This window comes from Globicephala melas, chromosome 11, assembly GCF_963455315.2.
Source record: "Globicephala melas chromosome 11, mGloMel1.2, whole genome shotgun sequence".
Taxonomy (NCBI): domain Eukaryota; kingdom Metazoa; phylum Chordata; class Mammalia; order Artiodactyla; family Delphinidae; genus Globicephala; species Globicephala melas.
The window spans coordinates 101,874,101-101,893,418 of NC_083324.2; the positions used below are offsets into that span (position 1 = coordinate 101,874,101).

At 56.6% G+C, this 19,318-nt stretch overlaps 1 protein-coding gene and 1 pseudogene across 1 annotated transcript; both read right to left on the reverse strand.

The window, feature by feature from the left end:
• Positions 1-4,521: 4,521 nt before the first annotated feature.
• LOC115866234 (small ribosomal subunit protein eS27-like) lies at positions 4,522-4,810 on the reverse strand (annotated as a pseudogene).
• Positions 4,811-15,757: 10,947 nt separating this feature from the next.
• Positions 15,758-18,446, reverse strand: FOXQ1 (forkhead box Q1). Its single transcript, XM_060307923.1, has one exon. It carries the CDS (start codon positions 17,726-17,728, stop codon positions 16,598-16,600), a length of 1,131 nt encoding a protein of 376 aa, XP_060163906.1. The 5' UTR covers positions 17,729-18,446; the 3' UTR covers positions 15,758-16,597.
• Positions 18,447-19,318: the final 872 nt, after the last annotated feature.

Consider the following 19,318-nt stretch of genomic DNA (forward strand, 5'->3'; position numbering starts at 1 on the left):
GCAGTGGGTCTGAGACCGGGCCGGCTACTCTGCATTTCTAATGAGCACCCAGATGATGCCCGAGCGACTGGTCGAAGGTCGCCCGAGTCCCACGGCTTTACTGGAAGCTAAACAAAAACGGGCTTTCATTTTCTTTTTTCTTAGATCTCCTCCACTTACCTACCTGCCTGTGATACTGCTCCAGATAAGTACATTAAGAGTGTTCATTAAGGGCTTCCCTGGTGGCGCAGTGGTTAAGAATCCGCCTGCCAATGCAGGGGACACGGGTTCGAGCCCTGATCCGGGAAGATCCCACGTGCCGCGAAGCAACTAAGCCCGTGCACCACAACTACTGAGCCTACGCTCTAGAACCGGGAGCCACAACTACTGATCCCACGTGCTACAACTACTGAAGCCCGTGCGCCTAGAGCCCGTGCTCCGCAACAAGAGAAGCCACCGCAATGAGAAGCCTGCGCACCGCAATGAAGAGCAGCCCCCGCTCGCCGCAACTAGAGAAAGCCCGCGCGCAGCAACAAAGACCCAACGCAGCCAAAAATAAATAAATAAATTTATTTTTTTTTAAAAAGAGTCTTCATTAAAAGACTGTTTTGTATCCATGGCATGTCAGTTCCTATTGGTGGACATTTAGGTGGTTTCTCATCTTTGTTCCTTTAGATAAAAAAAATCTTAATCTTCGTGGCGTAGAGTTGATTTACAACGCTGTGTCAGTTTCAGGTGCACAGCGAAGTGACTCAGTTACGCGTATACACATTTTCATTCTTTATAGATTCTTTCTCATCTTTGTTCTTACAAAAGCCAGACTGCAAGGAACAGCCTTGTCACATGAATGTTTCCCGTTTGTATGAAAAGATGTGAGTTCAAATGAAGGAAAGCGTGTAGGAGGTGCTTGTCCACTGAAAACTATGATTATTCTAATGAGTGGGGACACCAGGGCTTAGGCTTTCTGACAGTCTGGTGTCATTTTGACTCAGGTCGAGCCGGCTGTCTTCCGAGATGCTGTCAGTTTTGCATGTGCTGCCATTCAGCCCCATTATCTTTCCCATCGTGCACTTGTGCAACCGTTCCCTGAAGTCTAAGTGTGGGAGTGCTTTCCACAGCCTGCTAATTCCATTTGCTAGCTTTAGACTGCCGTTCTCACCTGCCGAGATGATTGTGCTTGTTGACTTTGTCATCTAACATTTACCCTCGCTCTCCTGGGTTATTTCATCTTCACATTTGATATCTCCATCCATCTGTCCATCCGTCTGTCCACCCATCCACCTACCCAGTGACTGTCTCCAGAGTGCCCCACGCTATGCAAGCCTTGTGCTAAGCTCTGGGGTGTGCACCGTGGTGAATGAAACAGAAAGGAATCTGCGTTCTCCTGGACTTTCATTCCAGTAGGGAGGACAGACACTAAACAAAGATAAATAAGTTCCATGGATGGTATGCTGATGGCAGGTGCCCAGGAGGAAAATAAAACAAGGACGAGAGACGGGCAGGGTGGCCAGAGGAAACCTCACACAAATGTGACATCTGAGCAGAGGTCTGAAGATGTTTCTATCCAGTTCATTGGCCAATATGGTGAAAAAGAATTCTTTGGTCTGTCACTAGAGGCCTCTCTATAGGTGGACGTTAATCCATGAACTGGCACCTTTGGGGTACAGCCGATGAATCCACTTACATGGTCTGTGCTTAAGTATCCAGCCTGCGTTTCTCTACGTTGGTCTTAAAGATGTTTGAGGAGTGTGAAGACCTGGACTCTTGGCATGCATGGCTCTTCCCTGAGCCCAGCTGGTCAACCTCTCACCTCAGGGAAGTGAGTTTAATGTGAAGGACAGTGTCCCCCCCCCACCCCCCCATCGCCTGACGGAGCGGCAGCCGCTGTGGGCAGAGGGCGGAGAGGGCGACTCCAGCCGTTCTCCATCCTCATGGGCCTCGCTTATAAACCGCAGGTGGAAAGACCAAGTTTTCTGGGCAAAATCATGGGAAATTCAAGGTTTTTTCTCGGGAAATTTTGGCCCTGCCCTTGTGCTGTCAGGAGGCTCCGTGCAGGTGACCAGGTGTTATCTTCAGTCTAACCTGCAGGCTGCAGTGTTGCCATGACTATCTCCTCAGCCACACGCAGGGCTGGGCTCTCCAGGTGAACAGACAGGCGGCAGGGGTGGTGGTGGGGAGGTTTCGGGCAGACACCGAAGTCACGTGAGAGACAGAGAGCACGTGAGATCGCCGTGCACCCCGACATCGGGGCAACGCAGGGCCTGCGTCAGGGCCCAGCCGTGGTGCAGTCAGCTCTCCTCGGCTCCTCTGGCCTCGGTTTCTCCATCTGTAACGTCAGGGGAGTAGCCCAGATGATTTCTAAAGACAGTTCTCTAAGCTTCTTGTATTGGTTTTAATAGAAGCAACCCGGGCAGCAACACTTTAGAACCTGATTTCACACATACTAATTCTGACGGAGGAAGACCCATGTGGCCGGGCGACAGCCTCATGCAGGCCTGGAGGAGCCAGGCCAGGCCAGGCCAGGATGCGGGAGGCTCGGAGGCCCAATGGGAGGCGTGACCCCAGTCGGTGAGTGAGGCCAAGGGGCTGGGACCGAGCGTCTTGACCTGGTGGGAGACGAAACAGCGGCAACAGCAGCAAGAAGCTGTCGGCAGGACCAGAAGATGCCCACGGAGTCTGCAGGCAGCAGATACTCCGACCCTCCTCCGAACCCTGGGGACCCCTTCCGGGTAGAAGGTGCCGGCACTGTCTCTTTTCCGGAGAGCGGATCCGTGCAGTCAGTGCCTCCCTGGTCAGAATGGCCCTTTGTTCTGCGTCTTCATGACTAACGATGCTGCTATGCAAAGGCTTATGCAACCTGGCAGAGCCGGGCCCTCGCGCCCGACCCGGGAGCCTGTGATCTGGGAGCCGGGCCTGCCGTTGCGCAAGAAGCAATTAGGGGTCCAGCCGAGGCTTGCTGGCTCCCCATCGGCCGGCTCCCAGCCCCAGCTCCTTGACAGGCTCGTTAGTGTTGAACCCTCCGAGTGCAGGAGAGTGTTTTGCCAGCTGCGGGCACGGCTGTGGAGTTCGCTGTGGGGCTGGGCTGTAGGAGGTGGGCCCGTGGCTCTTCCTGCAGGGTTTGTCCTTCTGCAGGGTTGGCCCCGTGGCAGGGCTGACCTCTCCTCCTTTTCCATAAAAGTCATTTTTAAAGCCCTCTGAAAATCTCTCAATTTTTACAGAGTTCTTAAAAAATAATCCTCTGCACCAGCCCATTATCTTCTAAAATAGACCTCAAATATGATTTTAACTTTGAGAAATAAGTGACAAGAATCAATCTAGCTTCCCATCAGCCACCAGAATCTAAAAGGGGAAGAGACAAAGCTACTGTATTTGGAAAGCCCTCAAGTGCACTAGCGGCAGAGGCCGCCACCGGGAAGCCCTCCCCCTGCCTCCGGGACGGCCCAGGCCTGAGAAAGCCAGCCAGCCTCTTGACCTCGTCTGTCTCACCTCTGCAGAGCCGGGCGAGCTCCCTGCCTCGTGCTCCATGGCGCCAGTCGCTGGGCGGCCCAGAACATCGGGCAACACGCAAGTCTGTGTGTCACGGGCGGAGGGCGCGTCTGCCTTCCGGGAGCCGTAAGGACTTTCTCCCAGCGCGGTTTGCAGGGACCAGGGAAACAGCCTGGCACTTCCTTGTTTCACGTATAGAAGAAGTTAGAGGGTATCGTGCTCGTGAAGTTTGGTAAAATTGCTAAAGCTTCAGTTGTGCTGGTGTCGGTCTGCATCCAAAGAGGCAAAGGGCTCATCTACTCCAGAGAATGAGAAAGTTTCTGCCCTAGCTTACCTGCCACCCTCCCTCTTCTTCCTTCCCCCACCCCTTGGTTTTCATTCCTTTTTCGTGAAATAGGCTTCTTTAAATTGTAGAGCAATGAACAATATGGCAAAAACTAGTTCTTCCAACCAGAATAAAAGCACGCACGATGAAAGAGAAAATGCTTTCAGCACACCCCATCCCTGCGGCCCCAGCAGCCACCCAGAGGTGACTGTGCAATGTGAGCATTTGGTACAATCTTTCTGAACATTTCCCGGACCAGCACTTCGGCGGGTGGAGACACGTGCAGAGCTCTGTGCTGAGAATGGGGCCTCTGTCAGAATGCAAAACACACATCCTTCCATGACACTGACGTCCTAATTGCTGAGCGGGCCACTGTGAGGCTGTAACCCAGCTAATTGAAACTTGATCCATAAATGGGATATAAAAGTTTTCCCCAGTTTTGGGGGATGACAAACAGTGCCGCCCTACACACTCTTACACGTGCACTTGTGCACAGTCAAGAGAGTGTGCCCTTGTGATAAATTCCTAGCAGTGGAATTGCTGGGTCAGAGGTTATGTGCATTTTACATTTTAGTGGGCGTCGCCCAATTGCCCTGCAAAAAGTTTGCGCCAATTTACAGCCCCGTTAACTGTATGAACCCCCGTTGTATGAAAAGCCAATTTCCTCAGAACTTCACCAAATTCACATTCTATCAAACTTATGGCTTTTTTTTTAAATCCAAAATGTGTTTATTGGGATGGTTTCCGATTCGTCTTGATTCCAGGGGCTTTCAGTGCTGCTTCCGTCTGAAAGAGCACCGTTCTGTAAGCCTTGCTTTTCCTCCTGTAGGCTGGCAGAGGACGGTAGAGCAGCCAACACACAAAACTGCTGTCTGCGCATGGCTAGAGACAGTGGTGATTGTAGCATCCTGGGCATTTCACATCCCTGAAGTAGGACCTGGGGCTCTGCACCAGGCGCTTCTCCTTGTGTTTCCTCTTCTCTTCTGGAGACGGACGAAGGAGATCCTTTGTGAGAGGCATGTTCTCGGGGGAGGTCGTCACCGTCAGAAAGGGCAAACTTATAAGTCTTTGCCAATAGGCAAAAAAGGGCAAGTCATTATTTTCTTAAATTTGCATTTGTATTATGAAGAGTGCTTATGGAGTATTTGCCTTTATTGGATGGAAACATGCTGGTCTTTACTACCGTTCATTTCCATTAGGTTTTTAGTAGTTTTAAAAATTGATCTATAAAAGCTTTTATTTATCATTAGCCTTTATTTGTCAACTAAGTCACAAATACATGCCCTGCTTGCCTATTATTCAAGCACACAGCAGTTTGCAATATTTATAGAATACAATTTATCTGCTTTTCCTGGAGAGCATTTAGGGTTTCCACCAGGCTCACATGAGCCCTGCCTATGTAGAGAAGACTTAACCTCTCCTTGCTCTCCTCTTGCACTGCCAAGGGTTTGCTTCCGCACGTGCGTCTTTGCTACCTCAGATCCGTGTGCTGGCGTGTGCGGTGAGACGGGGATGCGGCTGGAGGAGGCTCTGTTGGGCTCTTGTTCCTCAGCCTATTGGCTCTACTGACGCGCTGCCGGGGCAGGGCTTTCCGCTCCTTTGGAAATAAAAGGATTCAGACAGGCTTTTGGAGGATCCAGGCAGGAACTTGCCTCCTTCCCTTCTTGGATCAAAGATTCGGCCCTTTTCCCAGTCGGGGGGGACCCTGGGCTGTATTTTGAAGGAGGCCTCAAGGAGTAAATGCAACAGGAAGATTGAGAGAAAAATGGAAAACAGGCTTCTGGTGCGAAGAGAAAAACACCAATTTAAAATGACAGAATCACTTACGTGCATAAGCCACAGAGCTAAGAGGCCCCGTTTTCACTGAAACAGCAGGAACAACAAACACGACCACTGGGCTGAAAGAAGAGCTGAGCAGATGAATTCTGTTTACCTTTTGTTGGTTCAGCTCTGCTCAAGAAAGAGAGAAGGAGTATCCAATTCATTCGTTACTCTCGTTTTAACAGTATCTCCACAGTGAGTTTTCCTGGTTGAACAGATGAAACTCCTTATGGAAAGTTCTAGAGGTCACATTCTGGCCCAGGTTTTCAGTGCTCCTCCCATAGCTCATAAGTAGGTGGGATATTTTTTCTTTGAAGACCAGATAAGTTAATTGCACAGTCAGTAGCATCAGCGATTTCTGTTTCTTGGCACGAGTGACGTGATATGCCTGTTGGCAAAGACCTACAAACTCTGACTTGCAACATAAATCATATAATCCTGTAGATTAAGTTCCAGGCAATCTAGCTGAAAGGCACAGAAGAACCCTTCCCCCACCCCCACCAAGCGTCTGCCTTGTGGTAAACTGTGTAATTTGTATAATAATTGTAAGGTGATCGATGAGGATATGATGCCAGAATTAAGGACTAAGGTGTATCACTACTGTTAGTACCGATCACCACTCGTGTTTCCGTGCTCCACGCGTAGATGCGAGTGTGTGCTCTCACTTCATCCCGCTGCCCCGTGAGCCCTACAGGACCTGTTCTGTGATGCCCGCTCTACGGACGCAGGTTCAGAGGCTCGGCTGACTGAGATCACACAGCCCCCGATGCAGAGTTGGGACCTGCGGGACCACGTGACCCCAAGCTCTGTGTTCTTCCCGTGATTTCTTCCTGTCCCTCCCCCTGCAGACGAGACAGGGCCCCGGGAGAGGCAGGACCCTTTCCAGGGGTAGGGTAATCCCACGTCACCTTAAGGATCAGGGTCAATCACACTCTCCCCCTCCGTCCCTTCTGCCATTTACCGAGGAAGTCTTTCCTCAAAGGGCCCAAAGAGCGCCCACCCCGACCCTGGCCAGTGTTCCAACTCTACCAAGAGGGTCCACAGGGAGCCCTGGGGGCAGGCCTTCCGGCTGAGGAAGGGCTGGACCAGGACCCACCACGACGGCCCGCGTCTGGGCCTGGCGCCCGAGGTGACGGTCCCCAGTGCCACTCTGCAGCCATCAGTCCCACCATCCGTGACAGCCCTGCTGCCGGTGGCCCCTGCGCCCCACAAACGTGGCTCTTCCAGGCTTCGTGATTCGCTCTGTCCTCCCCCCGCCTCTTGCGGCTCCTTCCCTCGAGCCCCCCGTGTGTCTCGCATCCTGGATCCCCACCCTCCCCTCTGCTCACACCACTCACCCCCATTTTGGACATAACCTTAATTTTCTGTTTTTGTGTATTTCTGTCAACTGATTTCCGCCGAAGCCCGTTACACACTGCCCTGGATGACGTCGTCATGTCCTCGGTGGTAGACACTGTCCACGTTTGCACGGTGCCCCGTCACACCTCCAGCCCCTGTCCCTCCCGCACTCAGACACTGGGATGCCCTACAGGGAGCCAAACTCAGTCACCTACAGAGTCTGCCCCATGCACTCAGGGCCATGCTCAGATGGCGCCTTTGAGCACATTAGAAAAGAGTACTTTCCTCAAAACACTTTAGTGCCATTGGGCAAAAGTCGTACTTGACACATGGAATTATTATGACTGTGACGTGAATAGCACCCCTTTATTCGTATTAAAGGAGGAACAACTACACACTCGCACCGGCCTCTTGTCCTGCATCTCAGAGACTCCATTGCTGTCGGGGTTCAGGGTTCGCCGTGGGCCGGCCACCCCCGCTGCCCGGGAGTGTCCACCTCGCCAGGGAGGACGTGCGGAGTCTTAGTGAATTTCTCTTAGTGGAAGGAGTGACACGGGCTTGTCATCCTTCTGGCGCAAGCAGGGAGGTGGGTACCGCCTGGGCCTCCATCCGGGAGGACAACGCGAGCTTTGCTGGAGGAGTCCACAATTCTCCAGTGCGCTGGGGCGGCAGCAGCAGACAGCACATGTGGGACGTGTGCGGAGGGGGTCTCTCTGAACGGCTCTGTCCCCGGGTCTGGCGGGCAGCTGTGTGTGGTTACGTGACCCCGTGTATGCATCCTTCAGGCAGCTTCTGCTTCAGGGCCAGAGCCTGCCCCTGCTACGGGCGTGCTCAGCGCCAGCAACACGGCTTCATTCTCCACAAGGGCCAGGAGGGGACGCGCAGGCAGGCGTCAGGGAGCCGGGCCTGGGAGCAGCGTCTGGACCGAGAGCCAGGCTGGAGGGGCGGGCAGCGTCCTCACGCCCCGCGGTGCCCCGTCACTCCCGTCTCCCCGGAACCTGATGCTAAATGTGGGCTGTGGGCTTTGCTAAGTCCTGCATTTGCTTTCTAACTTGGATACTCAGAGTCGAAGGAATTCAAAAGCAGATCTATTCCAGCGCACTTGAACAATGCATTTGAATGTATGACTCACATCCTTGGACAAAGGAAAAGGGACCCCTAGGAGGGAAAGCTGCCCGTGGCCTGTGGGCAGCAGAACGTCTTCACTGTATGGACTGTACTCTCTGCCGGTCCCCTGGACTCACTGCTGGTCACCAGAGGTGTTTCCTTCATACCTAATGTCTCCACTAGTGACGTACGGCAGGCAAAAGCTTAAGCCTGGCAGCAGGAATGTTTCCTGAAGACTCTGCCGTTGGTGTTGGTCTGTGGACGGGTGCGTTTGTATGTGGACGGTCAGTCCTCAGAGGTCAGCAAGCCTGTACACAGGCCCTGTAGTTACAGCACGAGGACGGGAGTCGTGTTTGCGATGGACCATGATTGCCTTGGTCTCCCTGTGCCTGTTTTCTCTTTTCTCCTTTTGGAGAATTTATGCCCCGTGTCCACTATATAACTTGACAGAGTGACTCGAGACACTTGAGACAGCAGGGGGACAGGGTGGGCAGAGGGGAGTGGGGGACACGTCCCCAGCAGGGCCCTGTGGATCCCTTTGCGAATCACTCTGCAAGCAGCCACTGCTGGCCCAGATGTGGGCTGATGCTGTGGAATCAACTGTGACTAAAAAATGGGCTGGTTTTAATCTCCTGCGATTCGACAAGAAAGCGCCACTGGGCGAGCTGTTCCCAAGGCCCTCTGACGGCGGAAGGGCGTGGCTTGAAGGGGTGCCTGGGGCCACCAGACACCTTTCTTCTGTCACAAGTCATTCTCGGTTATGAACTAGAAATCTGGGCTCAGATTTGTCTTTACTGGATCCAAGTTGGCAGACAGCTCCTGCCGACGCTGTAGGAAGTAGAGGTGGAGGGTGCACGAGGGGACGGGGACCCAGCGCTCACCTTTCCCGAATCCGGGCAGATGCACTGCACGGTCCGGGGACTTGCTTCAGCCAGAATCCGGAAGGAGCCTCGTCATTCTGCGCGACACGATGATGCGGCCTTTCGTTGCGTTTATAACTGTCCCCAGAGGCTGTTAGTCAAAAGGGTTCAGCTAATAAACGTATTATCCTGGTTCAGAGCGCTGACTTGTGTAACTGCTGTCGGGGTCGACGATGTCCTGTTTGCTCAACTTCCCGGAACCCCGACACTTGTGGGTACAGAAGCAGGGTGCAGGCCGGGGTCAGGGATCAGGGATCTCTTTGCCGCTGGGTCTGAGCGTGGTGGACAGGCTGGGGCTGTGTCACCTGGTCCTGGTGACTCCATCTGGGGCCCCTCTTTTGGTGACCTTTCCTTGCAGGGGTGCTGGACCCTGATGCAGGCCCTAGACCGGCAGCAGCCCGCAGAGCTGCTCTGGGAACTAATCCGGGCGTCAGGTGGGACCACAGCAAGGCTGCTTCTCTTCCTCTTGGGCGCCCGGTCCCTTGGTCTGTCCTCGGCCAACTGGTCAGCCAGAGGGAACAGTGCTTCTGAATGTAGGAGGAACCCGTGGAGCATGCTGGGGGGTCCGGTTTGTTGGGTGGTCCGGAGACACTTCCTGTGTGGAGTGCCATGGGCGCCAGGGCCAGGGGCTGCCTGCCAGGCAAGAGTGAGGAGGGGGCAGCTGACCCCTGCGCATGATTTCAGAGGCATCGGGACACTTACCTTTCCTTCGAAAATACTCCCCTGCCGACCTCCAGTTACAGCCAGACTTCCGTGAGTAAAGCTCTATTTCCTTCAGCTCAGCTGGGAGTGGGAGACATCCTGGTTTGGGCAGTACAGTGTGTCTTAGCGCTCATTCTCCGTAGGAGGGTGTCTGTCAGATGCGGGTGATTGGAGTTAATCTACAAACGGCAGCACATGCATTTCGGTGCACAGGCCTGAGTTTGGGTCAACATATACGGTCCTGAAACTACTCTCGCCATCAAGATGAAGACTGTTTCCATCACCCAAAAGTCCCCCTGTCCCCCTGAGAGCCCCCATCTCAGCCCCTGGCAAGGATCTGATTTCTGTCCCTTTTGCCTGTTTCAGTTCCATGCATGTGGCCTCGTCCGGAGGGAAGCTTCTTCCTTTGTGTGAGGCCCCCTGTACTTGCTGTCGTCCCCCGGAGGGCGGGGGACAGAGCCGCTGCCTGCACTGCCGGCCTGACCCCCGCTGCCCGCAGCCCAGCTTCCTCGTCCCCACGTCCTCCCGTGGGCACTGTGGGTGTCCTCCGAAGGCCAGCAGGGGGAGGAAGTTCACACAGCAAAGGCCTGGCTGGCATCGCGCCTGGGCTGACCCCGCAGGGTGGCGCTGAGGGCGCTGATGACAGAAACGTGGACGAACAAGTGTGACTGAAGCAGGGCCGTTTGGGAGGATCTTCCCCAGAAGGAGAGGAGCCGGGGCTCCCACAGCTGAGCCTGACGGACCTCTTCCCTGGGGTCCCAGGGACAAGTCAGCCCCCCTCCGTTTGAGCTTGAGTCCCGCTGCCCCCGGTCCAGAGCCCTGGGGAGAGAGGCCGCTGTCCGGCCCCAGGCCAGCACCCGCAGAGCAGCCCACCGTGTGAGCAGGGCCTCAGGAACTCAGGGGGCAGAACAGATGTTTGCTCCCCATGAAAGAGGGCTGGTCCCTGCAGGCGTCGTGTGGCCCTTGTCACTCCTCTTACCCCGGGCCTGAGGATGTGTCTGCAGTTCCCTTTATTAAATGATACCTGTTACCGTAGGACTTGGTATTTCCAGGGCTTTTCTCTGGTTTCCAAGTTTGCCCTCCTTCTGACGGCCCACATTGACCTGATTTCAGTATTTAGTATTAGTATCTCCGTGCTCCACGTGTGCACACACAGACACACGTCCATTTCCAGCCCCGAGTCCTGGGTGCTAGTGCGTGTTCCGGTTGTATCGACTCTGCTACCCAGAGAAGCGCCATTGGCATATTTGGACTTTGTTCCTCAATAAACAAACGAAGGGCTGGTCTGATCCCCTCATCCCGGGGTCTGAGCACAGGCCTGGAGCTGTCGCTGGAGCGGGAACGCGCCCTGGATGCCTTGCTTATCGCGAAACCTCAGGAAAATAGCCCAGCCTCTCGAAGCCTTCGTTTCCTGTCTGTGAAATAAGCCTGCGGGCCTTTTACACCTAATTCTGAAAGCTGGGATTCTGGGCAAAGTTTAAGTTGTTGAGGACACACTGGGGGCAAATGTTTATTGGAGCTACATGTTATCATGCGCTAGAATGACAAGCTATGTACGTCTGCTGAGCCCTGGTGGTCTCCAATGTGTTTCGCTGTGTCTACGAGAACTAATTATGTTGAATGATGCTCTAGGGAAGCTTGTCCCTGGAACGCACATTCGCTCCCAAGTTGACTGAGTTTAAGGGAAAGGAGAAGCACCTGTCAGCATGACATCTGTGACATCCCATGGGCTGAGAGAGGTGCTGGCCCAATCCTCTTGTCCCGCTGAGGCTGGCGGGGGGCCCCTCCCCTAAGGTCGCCCAGCTTCCAGAGACCTGGCCAGAGTTCCGGCTTGTCTTCGAGTTCCCACTCTGAGCTCTCCCTTGACTGGACCACTTCTGTGGTTTTGAGCGTTACCAGATATCTAACTGCAGTGAGCCTAGCCAGCCACAGGTTGCCAAATTTTTCCACCTTTTCCCTTGACAGTTAGAACTTGGTGATCAGAAACAACAAATCCACGTCAAGGCTGTTGAATACATATGTTATTTTGGGCTCCAAACAGATGTGACAGAAAGGATCAGTTATGGCAAATCTTCTAAGTTAAACTTTTCCTGAAAATAGCGGCAAAGAGGGTCCAGGAGTGGTAAGGGAAGTGTGGTATTATGTTAATATTTATGTTGGGCTGTAGTTCACCAGGAAGGAGGGTGTAAGGCCTGTGTGTGAGCTGGCGAATGACGGGAACAGCATTTGCTCCTAGTCGCCCATCCGTCTGAACGCCGAGCAGAGAGGTCCACGCACCAGCACCGTGTGACGTCGGAGCCTCTGCGAATTTGAAAGAGGGCCTGGAATCGGGGGCAGTTACAGTTCTATGGTTCTGATCACGAAATTAGAAGATGCTTATTAGGGCCATTTGTTGACAGCATTAAGAATTAACAAATTATGTTGTTAAAGCATGACAAAATTTAATGGTTTCATTAGAGAACTATAAAGTCTGTTACTTAAGAGAGAACTATGGTGGTTTTAGAAAGCGGGAAATATTTACTGGACTCTCTGGGGTCTAATTTCTATAACCCAGGCAAAGCTTAGCTATTATGATGTAAAGAATTAAAAAGACAGTAAAACAGAGGAGAGATACCTTTATACGTGTGACGCCAACGAAGCCCCTTACCACCTAGGAAAGTTGTGAGTCATGTGAGTCCACTGCGCTGGCATTTTCTTTAGAAGGTAAAATTGCAAGGCCGGTTATTGTTAAGAAGTTCCTTCTTTCCAGAGTGGGGAAGGGGCCGTTTTTGTTGTTTGGGGAAAGTAGGAAAGGTGTGTGGGGAGAGTGCCCACCGCTTGTGGCACCAGAGACCAGGGCCCGTGGAGGGGCCCTGAGACCCTCTCAGCACAGAATCCTGGCTGCCCCCCTCGTAGGGATGGGGCTGGCGCTCTGCAGAGTGACAAAGGGCGCCAGGAGCACCGCTTAACTGACGCTTGAGGGTCCGTGACCCCCGCGCCTGGCCTCCCAGGCCGAGGAGGGGACAGTTGTGTGAGGTGAGGGTACAGCTCTCAGTAACGAAGGCAACCATTTTCCAGTTTGGGAAGCTTGCCTACCGTTTAGTAAAAGTGAACCGAGACGATCACCTGAAGAGTTCAACTAAGTTCGGGCCACAGTATGTTTTGGTCTGAATTACGCGGATAATTGTGTTATGGTGGAGAGAATTCTGAACTGGAGTTGGATCTTGGTTTCCAGTTGGGTCTGTCAGGAAGGAGTGTTTAAGCTACTCGCTGGACCCCGTTTCCTCGTCTGTAACATTAGGGTCTATCCGAGAGTCAATGAGTCATCTGTGTACTTGTGTGTGAACACCATTCCCCGAGAAAGGAAAGCCACGTCTGTGACTCTGTGTGGCAGTGGAACAGGGTGGCCTGAGGACTCTCCTTAGGCTGCTGCCCGCCGCCGGCCTGCGGAGCACCCCCCAGCACCATAAGACCGTTCTCCCCTGCCAGGGGGAGACTCTCTCTGTTTCTCTTCTTTTCTGCACACTCCACGTGGGACGGAGAAGCTGGAGGGAGCCCGCGTGAGGCTGTGAGCCGGGAGCCCAGGGCCTGGAGTGGCCGTCTCCAGGGGTGGCCAAGTCCCTGCAGGGGTGGCAGGGCCGGGGCCACCGCCAGGGCCAGGGCCCTCCTTCCCGTATTTGGGAGACGACTCCTCCCTCTCAGGACGCGGTTTGCTGCTCAGGTTCTCAGCCCCCAAAGGCCGCAGACCGGCTCCTGGTCGCTTGGGGCCTGGCCGGGCACTGGGGCATGTCTGGGCCCTGCAGGCCGAGGCTCCAGGAAGGGGCGTGTGCGTGCGTTTCTCTCTCAGGCCACCGCCTTCCGGGGATCGGGGGTCAGGAAAGGGGACTGCAAAGCACCCGGGGGCTGGGGGGCTCTTTGAAAACTGACCCAGGGCACCCTGGCCGACGGCCCAGACTCCCAGGTATCAAAGGGCGTTGCCCAAACCAAACAGACCCGCCCTCACCCCGCGGTCCCGAGCCCCCTACTCGGCCTAGGGTCAGCTGCCCGCGGCAGCCTGGTGTTTGCACAGGTGGGCCTTGGCCCCTGGGTCTGGAGGCTGGGGAGAGGGGTGAGGCAGGTTAGGGGATGGGGTGGGCTGGGGGAAGGGGATGGGCTGGAGGAGAGGGGAGGGGGTGGGGTGGGCTGGGGCCGGGGGAGGGTCCTGGGCGGGGAAGGGGGAGGGGATGGGCTGGGGCCGGGGGAGGGCCCTGGGCGGGGAAGGGGGAGGGGAATGGGCAGGCGCTGGGAGAGGGGCAGGCCCTGCCCTTTGCCCACCAGAGCTCGGAGGAGGAACCGGATTTTCTGGGCGGATGCAGGAAGGGTGGACCTCGGCCGGGTCTCTCAGGGGACCTGCCGCAAGGAAGCCGAAGCTCCCAGGGCTGGGGCTGCGGAGCAGCGGCGGGACCCCGACCCTCCGTCGCCTCCCGCCTGGGTCCACCGCGAATGATGGCCGCTCGGTCGTGGGAGCTGGAGCTCGGCAGTGGTCGTGGCGCCGGACCGGGGCGCAAAGGTCCCGTGACCCTGGCCTTTCTCTAAAAAACCTGGTGGTCCCTGGTGACACGGCGAAGGGGACCCCTCACTCACCTAAAGTCCGGAGTGTTCATTAGGAAGGAAGGCCCTCTGAGGGGAAGGGAGAAGAACTGTGATTGAGAAAACATCCTTTTTTACGTTGCTGTTTCTGTCCATTTGCAGAACTTTCCCGGTGTGTCGATTTAGAAATGAAACCAGTGGGGTTACAAACCCGACGTGGAGGTAGGCGGCAACTGGCCTCTGGAGGGGGCGGAGTCGGAGGGGAGGGTCAGTCCGCGGGAGTCAGTGATGGGGGCGGGGGCTCCCCAGGCGTTGGGTGTGGCGTCAGGAGCGCAAAGAACTGAGCGAATGGATCCCCGCCATTTCAACCCGCTGAGCCTGGACCACCGCTCCGCTCCCCCCGGCCCCCGCTTCAGTTTTATTTTCTAATTATTGGTCGTGTGGGTGCAAATCTCTGCTTAAATGGGTGCTTTTTGTCATAATTCAACCCTGTTATTATCCCTCTTCATGACTACTAAGTAGATATAACCAGATCGGTCAAGACTTGTTTCTTGTTCACTAGACTTAGGGATGGGCTTTTTTTCCCTCCCATTCCTGCCAAAACACAGCATCCTGAAATGAACTCCACTTTCTTTCCCCACTTCACCATACGTAGACCCCAAATCATCCTCTTGTCTTGGATAAGACGACATCTGCCCGGAGGCAGGAACAACAATGGGGCCGGCACTTACAGCCTCTGACTTTTTCCGTCTTTGTATTACTTTTCGAAGACTGCAATCCATGAATTGTTAGCGCTCTATTGCCTTTGAATTTGAGAAACCGATGTGCACACTGCTTTCTGGTACTTCTGCTGATGGAAACCTTTCGTTTCTAATATGGGTAATCATCTCTGCCCCATCGGAGGTGGCCTCTCTCCTCAGATCACAACTGAAATAGGCCTGGCAGCCCCACCTCTACAAACCTTATCCTCCTACAAAAGGAGAGAGTGACAAATTACTACTGATGGGTTCACACCCGGGTGGACTGGGCATGCCTAAAAAGGTGGTTTTGTTTTGACAAAAAACCAGACTTTCGAATTGCTCTTAAAACTGCCCTGAAGAAGTCTTCAGTGTGTTAACAAGTCCCCTGCCAAGATGGTTCCCAGCTTTTTGAGCAGATGATCAGAAGAACCACTGTACCTGACAATGTCTGCTTGATGCTAAGGCTGTTAATAGCGGAACTTGTCTACTAAAGGATTCTTGGGGAAGAGGGGCCCACACCTCATCTTGCTCTAGTAACTATCAAGTGAATTCTTAGAGAGGTTACTGGTTTGATGTTTAAGAAATCCCACTGATGGACGTTCCACCCCGGAGAATTGTACAGCAATTTGTCAGGTAAGGAAACCTGCAGCCTCTACCTTCACTGAATTATTCAGGAAAATATTTGGTACTCCACAGGGAGTTTCTTAAGAGTCAAACCCGAACCCATTTGGAGGTGGGGGGCGGCGGGTAGGGTGTAAAAAGCTCTCCATCTCCAACCCATCACCACAAAATGCCGAAGTCGATTGTGAGTTTTATTAAAAAATAAGCACTATGCCTGGCTTTCATAACATTCATACATGAACATGTACACAGACACAAATAAAATAATATTAAAAATAAAAATCACACTTGCTTTCACGTGGCAGTGGTCCTGGCACCCCACATGCACAATGTTAACTTGTCCTTGGAAGAAATCGTTTGGCCCAAGGAGACCACAGTTATGAGAGAACCCAACCGCGAATAAAGCCATAACCGTTGCCTGCAACATTTTCAATTTGGGTTTCAAAAATATATAAATAATTTAACTACAAATCCCAACAATATATATATTTTTCATTTTTGGCACAGTGAGACGTGGGTCAAGAGCAGAGGCATGGCTGGAACTCCTCTGGCCCCTCCCGCCCTCAGCCACACCTGTAGAAGCCACACGCTTGCAAGGAGCGGGGCCGCTACCCCCGCAGTAGTCGTATCATGTATCCCATGGAATGGTTCCCTGACGTGCTTTTTTGTTTTTGTTTTGCTTTTTAAGGGACAAATCACTGGACGGTGCAACGAAAACAGGAGGAACAAGGCGGAGCCTGGACACTAGGAAGGGAGAAGTCTCCGTGGAGGGGGCAAGGACAGGCTTGGTCAAGAAACGAGACCGTTGTGAAGCGCTGCTTTGCTCCGCTGTGACGTTAGTTATAAAGGACGAAGGGAAATGTCCGGGACCGCGTCGGACACTGGCGTCGGAAGGCGTTAGCTCTAAGGCACGTTTGGTGGAGATGTTTTCTTTGACGGTCTCCGTTCTCTGGGTGGAAAGCTCACCCCCACCCTTCCCGAGCCCGCGTTCCCGGCCGGCTCCGTCGCGCTCAGGCCAGGAGCGTCTCGGGCGGGCCGGGCAGGTGCGGGCCCGGCGGGCGGGCCGAGGCCACGTGCAGGGCGTCGGGCAGCCGCACGGGGCAGTACAGGTGCGCGCAGGCGGCCGGGCCCCGGAGCGGCTTGGCGGGGGCCGGGGCCGGGGCCGCCAGGGGCGCGAGCAGGAGGGGCGGCGCCTCGGCCCCGCGCGCGCCCAGCCGCGGCGGCTCGGCCGCGCCGAACGCCCCGAGTGGCAGCAGGGCCGCGGCGGGCGCGCCCGGAAGCAGCGCGGGATAGGGGGGCGGCAGCGGGCAGGGCGCCGCGCCCCACGGCGGGCGCGTCCCGGGGCCCGCGTCCCCGGAGCGGCGGCTGCGGAAGGGCTTGCTGAGGATGCTGTCGATGGCGAAGGGGCCGGAAAACCTGCCCGCCGGACTGGCACGCCCCTCGGGCCGAGCGGGCGAGCGCGCGCGGGGCGTGGCCAGCGCCGGGACGGCGGGCGCGGGCGGCGGAGGCGCGGCGTCCGGCGGCCCGGGGCCCGGGGCCGTCGCCCGGTGGCTGAGGCGCTTGCGGCGGCGGCGGAAGACCCCGTCGGCGAAGGTGTACTCGCTGCTGGGGTTAAGCATCCAGTAGTTGTCCTTGCCCCAGGGCCGCGAAGGGTCGCGCAGCACCTTGACGAAGCAGTCGTTGAGCGAGAGGTTGTGACGCACGGAGTTGCGCCAGCCGGTGTAGCTGCCGCGGAAGAACGGGAACTTGCCCATGAGGTACTCGTTGATCTCAGCCAGCGTCAGGCGCCCGCCAGCCGAGTCGCGGATGGCCATGGCGATGAGCGCGATGTACGAGTACGGGGGCTTGGGCCGCCGCGTGTACGGCTTGCCGCGCGCGCCCGCGCCGCCGCCCGCGCCCCCCGCCGCCGCCGCCGCCGCCGCGCCCGGCCCTCCGCCCGCGCTCCGCTCGCCGCCGCCCGCCAGCGCCACGGCGCCGCCGCCCGCCGCCGGGCTGTTGGCCGCGCAGTCCCCGTCCGAACCCAGGGAGTCGTCGCCCGCGGCCGACAGCGGAGACGGCGCGTCGCGGCCGCCCGCCCCCTCCAGGTCACTCCCCGGCTTGTCCCGGAGGCCCTCGCGGGGCCCGAACACCTCCAGCTTCATGCCCGCGCCCGTCCCCGCCCGGCGCGTACCCTTTTCCTCCGCTTGGTCCTGGGCAGCGGGCGCCGGGGGCGGGGTGGCGATCCTGGGCCGGGGTCCTGGCCTCTCTCTCCCGGAGCTCACCTTCCTCTTGGAGAGACAGTCGCTTTCCGGACAGCAGTCCCCTTCCACTGGAATTTTTCTTTGGAGGGGTTTTGCTTATTGGGTGAACCGAGAGGGGCGGAGAGGAAGCAGTTGGGGGGGGAGCCTGTTGCCTTCAGTTCGAGGAGTGGAGACTTCGGGGGAGGCGTGTAGGGCCGCGGTTCCAGCCTCGGGTGCCCGAGCGCGCGGGGCTTGGAGTTCCTGTTGGAGGAGGAAGCGTGCACATCTGCTTTCCGTTCCCGAGACGGGGTTTCTTCTCTGCAAGTCCCCGGTCCCGGGCAGGCGTCCTCGCGGGTCGAGACGGTGCCGGCTGCTGTGCGTGCCACCCACGCCGGGAGGGAGGGTCCGGCCTTCAGGCTCTAGCGCCCACGGAGCAGAGTCCCCGAGGCCGTGGCGCCCGCAACCGCCTTTCCGCCCCCGGTCTCCGGAGCAGCATCTCCACGCCGGCCAGCCGCAGCTCCGTCTCGCCTCCACCTTCGGCCCGGCCCAATATAACCCCGCGGCGCCCCGCGGGGGCGGGGCCTGGGCGCAAACCGAGAGGGGTGGGGAGCGAGGTGGCCCAGGTGGCCGCAGCTCCGGAGCAGGCGCGCACCAGGCGGGAGCCACGCGGCGGCGCGGCAGCAGGTTGTTTGTTTTGGGTCCGCTCGGCCCCGCCCTCCGCCTCCCTCCAATGGGAAGCGCGCGCGCGGCAGCGGTGCGCGCGTGCGCGCGCGAGTGTGCGTGTCCGCGAGTCCGCCCGCCTGGGAGGGGCCCCTGCGCCCTGGAGCTCACGGAAGCGATTTGGGCAAGTGGGCACGGCCGGGGGGCACCTGTAGGGGCACCTGGCGGGGTTGGGGCCCGCGGCCTCCCTCAGCTACACGCGGTGTGTTGGCTTCTCTGGGGGTTAAAACGATGCTGCTTCCTAGTGCCACCCCCTCTCGTCGCGGCCGGGGGCGGGGGACGCACAGCGGAGAACGCTCAGGACACACTCTGCAGTGACCGATCACCGGAGCCGCATGGTGTGTCCTTCTTGGGACTTCACTTTGAGGACCGTCTCTGTCTTGTTTCCTTCTTTAGTGAATAAACTAGTGGACTTGAAATTGGTTACGCTTTCTGAGATGGCCTTGACTCGCTCCCATGTTGGCCTCAGATTTTCTTTTGTCTTCCTTTGCCTCTTCTTTTACGTGGCTGGTGGCCCCTGCGAGGAGCGGCGGGTCCCCTTCGCCCGCGCTGTGCGGTTCTGCCTGCGCGGCTCCCACCCCCGGGAGGGCGGTTCCGGAGGGCGAGGGCGGGCGCAGTCCTCCTCCGGGACGTTCGCTGTGGTTTCTGTGGCACCGGCGACTGACCGTGGGGGGACAGGGCCATCTCTCCGCGGCGGGACGTCGGGGTCTTACGCCCAGGTGGCGTGGTGCTCCTGGGAGGGGCGCCCGCCCCCGCGAGGGCGCATTTCTAACCCGCTGCCCTTCCACGCCG

What these genes read in the sequence shown, in the direction of transcription:
- FOXQ1 (XM_060307923.1), bottom strand. Translation starts at nt 17,728, where the DNA reads ATGAAGCTGGAGGTGTTCGGGCCCCGCGAGGGCCTCCGGGACAAGCCG.